Source organism: Geospiza fortis, unplaced genomic scaffold (assembly GCF_000277835.1).
Source record: "Geospiza fortis unplaced genomic scaffold, GeoFor_1.0 scaffold428, whole genome shotgun sequence".
NCBI classification, from domain to species: domain Eukaryota; kingdom Metazoa; phylum Chordata; class Aves; order Passeriformes; family Thraupidae; genus Geospiza; species Geospiza fortis.
This window is the reverse complement of record NW_005054409.1, coordinates 193,727-199,665: the sequence shown is the minus strand read 5'-3', so window position 1 is coordinate 199,665 and position 5,939 is coordinate 193,727. Positions and strand designations below refer to the sequence as shown.

General features: G+C 42.8%; 1 protein-coding gene across 1 annotated transcript; it reads right to left on the bottom strand.

The window, feature by feature from the left end:
• Nucleotides 1–546: 546 nt before the first annotated feature.
• On the bottom strand, nt 547–5,933 carry ECHDC3 (enoyl-CoA hydratase domain containing 3). Its single transcript, XM_005426277.2, has 4 exons — nt 5,820–5,933; nt 3,582–3,679; nt 2,512–2,712; nt 547–1,038 (listed from the first exon to the last, which is right to left on the bottom strand). The coding sequence occupies exons 1-4, from the start codon at nt 5,890–5,892 to the stop codon at nt 709–711; spliced, it is 702 nt and encodes a 233-aa protein (XP_005426334.1). The 5' UTR covers nt 5,893–5,933; the 3' UTR covers nt 547–708.
• Between the last annotated feature and the right edge of the window lie 6 nt (nt 5,934–5,939).

Genomic DNA, 5,939 nt, shown 5'->3' with positions numbered 1-5,939 from the left:
CATGGCTGAACTGCTCCAGTGCTGGTAAAAGCCCAGCTTTGAGCACAAGGATGGACTTCCCAACAAACACACCAGCCTGAAAAGTACAGCTGGGGCAAGACACTGCCTTTCAGCCCAACCCATGCTCATCCTCCCTGCAGTCAAAAAAACTCCCTAGAGCTGGGAGTTGAACTGATGGTGGAAAATCAGGATTTGTGGGGGACAAACTGCTGACACACACAGTTCACAGGAAGATATGAAGAGCAATGGACAACTGTGTTACAGGCTTCTGTCTCCAATACTCTTAACATTCCTGGAATCCTTTATCATACCTACTACCATCATCTCTGGAATGTGTCCAAGCCCTTCAATTCCCTATTAATAACAATAAGTAATAATTCTCATCCAGAACTATGGAGGGGAGATGCTGAACAAGATGATCTAAGCTCCCTCTCAGCCCCTGTGACCCCCTATGTAACCAGAGACACATTAAACTGTTTTTTGCAGCATAGAGTTACTTTTAAAACCACAGATTAAATTCACTGCTATCAAGGAAAACCCATCTTCTTTGATTTTTCTTAACATTTATTACATACTTCGAGTAAATTTATTGTGTCTGGCATTTGTAAGAAGAGAAATTTAACTTTCAGTAAGAATAAAAATATAGTTCCCAAAGGCAACTGCGTGAAGAATCATAAAGCACAGCTAAGGTTTGTTGAGAGACAGGACTCATTTCTTCTCTTCCTGAGAGTGTGACCAGACAGGCTTTCGCTTCTGAACAAAGGCTTCAATGCCTTCCTGCCCATCTCTCAAAGTCAAATTATCTACCATGACCTTAGTAGTTATTTTGTAAGCAGTGTCAAGGTCCTGGGTTATCTGTCTGTAAAAGGTGGCCTTCCCCAAGGCCAGGACAGATTTGCTGCTTTCACATATCTTCTGAGAGATTTTCATGGTCTCTTCTTCCAGCTTGTCTTCTGGTACCACCTTGCTGACGAGCCCGTGCATTAACGCTTCGTGGGCAGAGAGAGGTTCACCCGTGAAAAGCATCTCCAGTGCCACCTGAACAAGGACAAATATTGTAGTAAGTCAACCCAACTCAGTGCTTTGCTTTGTTTGGGGAATTTCAGCCTCCTCCTTCAAGTACAAGTTATTCTTTTCACAAATGATTTCAGTTTTTTGGTCTTTTAAACTGCCAAGGACCTGTTAAGAGGTCTCAGCAAAGAGAAGGACTGGGTCTAAAGCTGGTCTCTTCAAACTGCCCACTGCTTCCAGCTGTCCTAGACTGGCACCCCTGGGTTTCTCTTCAAAAGCTCACAATCTCTAGTGATTGCTGTAGGAATTAAAAGAGAAGTGGATCATCTACAAAGTCAAATGGCTAAATTTGGTATTTTAAGCCGGGCATATGTGGAGTTTTTGAAAACACCTGTCCTAGTTTTAAGATTAGTATGAGTGGTTTTAAATATGGACTTTTTATAGCCACATTATTTCAGTCTCCTGCTGCTCCCAGCATCTGGTGCTGAGGTTTGAGACTGAAAATTCCCCCAAATACTCAGTGACTATTCAATGCTATGTATCAATAAAGTTTTCCAAGACTCCTGGAACAATTGACCAATGCCCAAATCATAAGAGCTGATTATCCTCATTAGCATCTTTGTTCTGGTAGCTACAAACAATGGCAACTTCTTTTGTTAAAAGGTAAAAATTACCAATTCTGGGAACTGTAGGGAATGTTCTTATTGCTTTGAAAAGTGGCACAGAGAGAAGTATTTCCCACACATTTTGAAAAGGTAATCCTACAGTCCAGAAATACTAACTCAGAAACAGCTGCAACTGCACACGAGAGCAGACTTGGAAAAATCCCCCATGGACTCTGTTTGAACAGGATGTCCCTGCAGATGGGAAATTTCAAGCTGAAGCTTTTACCCAGCAATGGGATGTGTGCAGTTCAGTCACTGCATCCCAGCAGAGCCCTGCTGGGCTTGGACCGTCTGTCTGCATGAATCCAATTGGCTTTACAGGTTGTACTGTTTTTTCGGCAGTGAGAGATGTGCAGCCACAATCAGTAGGACATAAACCAGGAAGACACTATAGGAGGGTTTTAGATGCTATTTAAAGCATCTTGATCTACAGCCAGGCAGATCCTGCTGGCAGTGAAATGTCATTGCCTGGCAAGAATTGATGCCTCGGTGGGATTGTTATCCTGAACTTGCAGGGGTTTCCTCCTCAGGGGAGAACATCATTGGCTAAAGCCCTGAGCTGTCTGTTGGAAAGGAAAGGGATTGCTGAGCTGCTGGGCTGCTGGGACGAGCTCGTGCTGGTTGGAATCACATCAGTAGAAAGCTGCCTTTCCTAAACAAGAGTTCACCCTTTATTATTTTTCCCACTCCAAAGAGTTATGGAGATGCCTTTTGAAATAAAATATTTTGAATGTTACACTGCAGGAAAATAAAGTTCAGGCAATGGAACTAAAACTCCTAACATGAGAACCAACTTTGTGCAAAATTATGAAGTATATCTGGAAAGGAAGCTCACCTTTCTTGGAAGAGATCTGCCCAAGGCCACAGCTGGTGTGGAGCAGAACAGCCCAATGTTTACTCCAGGAGTAGCAAACTGAGATTTCTCACTTGCCACTGCGATGTCACAGCTTGCCACGAGCTGGCAGCCAGCTGCTGTAGCCAAGCCGTTTACTTTGGCAATCACTGGCACTGGAAGTTTCTGGATTAAAGTCATAACCTGCATGCACAAAAGAGGGGTCAGTATGGAAATTCAGGATGACACAATCCTGTTTTGGAAGCCATCAAAAGTACCTTCCTCTCTATTTACCAAAAAAACCCCAAACTGTTGGATCTGGGTTCCTTTCTGATGAAAGGATGATGAAGAGCCTGTGGCTTTCACACATGGCTTTTACAGCATTCCTTAAATATGGGCTCAGCAATGTCCTAGAGATCATTAGTACTGGAGCAACTAGAACAAAAGGTTTCCAATATCACTGTTGTCACACTGAGGAGGATTAGGGGTCAAATTCTAGCTCCACCACTATCAAAGGGGATTTTGCCATTCCCTCCAAAGGCTCCAGGATTCAGTTTAACCTCCCCACCTCCCTGATCTGCTCTTTAACAAGAACTTGGACAACCAGTGAGTCAGATCTTACTTTCAGTCTACTTGTTGTTTAAGCTGATCCTTGTCAGATCTTACTTTCAGTCTACTTGTTAAGCTGATCCTGAACTTTTAACTAAATAAATGCTGAGAAAGAACATTTGATTGCAAGTGATGTGAAAGTGGTTATCCCTAGACTTCTAGAAAAGACAAATTTGCCCAAATACTCAGCTGCAAGGAACACTGGCTAAACTAAGGAACACACCCTGACTGTGCCCATTGTTGGAGACATGCACATTGCCATTCTAGCCCTTCTATGTACATGTAGAGAAATCCAGAGCAAACATAATTTCACCAGGAATAGGCAAAATAGCAGAACAGCAAAAATCAAGGAATCTGAAGGAATAATCTGTACTTTAGCAAGCAGATGACCAATGCTGCCCCTCCTTAAACCAATGCTTGCTCTTACCAGCAGGCAATGGCAGAGATACACAAGAATTGCTTACCTCTGCACATAGTTCAAATACTTGGGAATGATGTTTCACATCATCTTCACTTGACAGTTCCTTTAAATCATGGCCAGAACAAAATACAGGTCCTTTAGCTGCAAAGAATTTCAGGAAAAGTTAGTCTGAAGTAATAAAGAAACCAGGGGTTGAGCATATCAGTGTCCCAGCTAAAGGGATGTCAATGACATGTCAATGTTCAAAAAGGAGTTTGGGGAGGGAGTTTTGAACAGAATTCCAAAATATTTCCTTCTGGGTTTTGTAGTAACTTTGAATTGCTGCAATGCAACATTTAAGCACAGTAACACCCATTACCACTTTTCAAGGTCTCATTTTACTTCCACTACACTTAGAAAGAATGCACTTCACCTCTGAGCCCAGTTTTGTGTAAGGATGTTCAAAACAGCTCCTCAGTACAACACAAACTTATCAGCTGGAGCAAGGCTGGAGTGCTCTGCTCTCAGACTGATAAATATACTTAGTCCCTATTTATTGTACCCAGAATTAATTATTAACTTTTGCTGAATAAGCATCAGTATTTTTTCTGTCACAGTGCTGAAGGTCACAATGGAAAAAGAAAGAAAAAAGGTTATTCTGCTACAGGAGAACCAGAAGGGTTGTTGGAGGGTTTTCTCCACTACTAAACTGTCATCTAGAGAACCCCCAAAAACATGTTCAGGGTTTGGGCACCAAAGGAAGAGGTTTCTGTGGAACCAAACTTTGGATTTGCTAAGACAAAACACTTGCTACAGGTCCACAATATTTACAACAGTTTTCCTTTGTCATGTCACTACCTGCCATTAGAATGAACCAATGTGATGCTTTCCAATCCTTCAGAACTTCTCAGATATTTATATAGCTGTGACATTTCCAGCTACACCAATGCAGATGAAACCTTACCTATGGATTTGTTTCTTATGAACCAGATTATTGGGACACAATCTATCCAGAAATAACCAGACAACTGTCAGTCAACTCATGGGGTTGGCAATACATATCTGGAGATGAATTACATTAATTTGAACCTCATTGAAGAATCCAGTGCAAAGTCTGTGTTAAAGGCCCAAAGCATTCTCTGAGGAATCTTTTATTTTCTTGCAATTTATTCTTTCGTGTTTTATTCAGCAGGGGAATTAGAAATAAACAGGAACATGCAATTTCTAAAAAACCAAAAGCAATTGTGCTCACAAACTCCCAGAGCACTGTATTCCCAAAGAAGAGCCTTCAGTGTTCTGCAAAATTTCTAACTGCTGTTTGAAAAGGAATATATATATTTAAACTCACCCCTGTGAAATCAGCTCTCTTCTACTCTTGTGTGTGTGCCCTAATACAGAGTTTTCCCCTACGTATAGGAAAGAGCATGATCCTAAATTAATAAACTGATTTATCTGAGATGTTTGGAAGGGGGAAAAAAGACGGTTATCTTAAAATAGCAAGAGGAAAAAAAGATGCCTTAAGTACATTTCAAGTTTCATTATCTTTAAGAACTCTACAGCTTAATATGTAAATGGAAGGAAACTGTAACAGGGTCTGCAAGAGGCTGTTTTACATCTGTGGGTCATGGGTGTCTGTGGTGTTGATATTGCAGTCTCTCTTTCACTAGAGTGTTTGTAAAAATAGTTCTGACAAACCAAATTATGAGGCTGATCCTGGCTCAGAGCAGGGAAGCAGAGCACTTGATTTGCAGAAACCTTGTTTTTCACTACAGTCTGTACCTGTCAACAGGGCAACAAGCACCATCCTACCTTTGCCCGTTCCTGCACAAAACCCCTGTGTGGGGATGTTAATGCTTTACTTTGGTAACTCTTAGAACTTTTTTTTTTGGTTTGGCTTTTGTTCTGTTTAAAGTATTCCTTCCATACAATCTTAAAACCAATTAACCCTGACCCTAAACTGCCGAGTGTAAACACCCCCATACCCCGACTGAATTCAGTGCTAACATTTTGAAACGTGTTAATGCTTAGACATGTTGGCTAAAACCAAAAGCGTAACAAAAGCCCAGTCAGTCATTAGTGCTGAGTTAGGAATGAGGAATCAAGCACAGGAAAGGGGAAGCTGGGGTGAGTACAGAGGAAGAGCGCGATAGGGAGGCCTGCCGGGCGCTGACAGCCGCGGGAGACCACAGGAGCATTAGGGAAACACACAGGTTCCTTCCCGCCCCGTTTCCCGTAATTCCCAGCGAGGTTAGGTTTGTTCTCCGCAGTGTGTCCCTGCCCGCCCGGCCGGGTGCCGCGGTACCCGCGATGACGATGACGCGCAGCTCCCGACTCTTGACGTCGTGCAGGAGGTCCCGCCGCAGGCTCTGCAGCATGGGCAGCGACAGCGCGTTCCGCCGCCGCGGGGTGTTCAGGACGATGG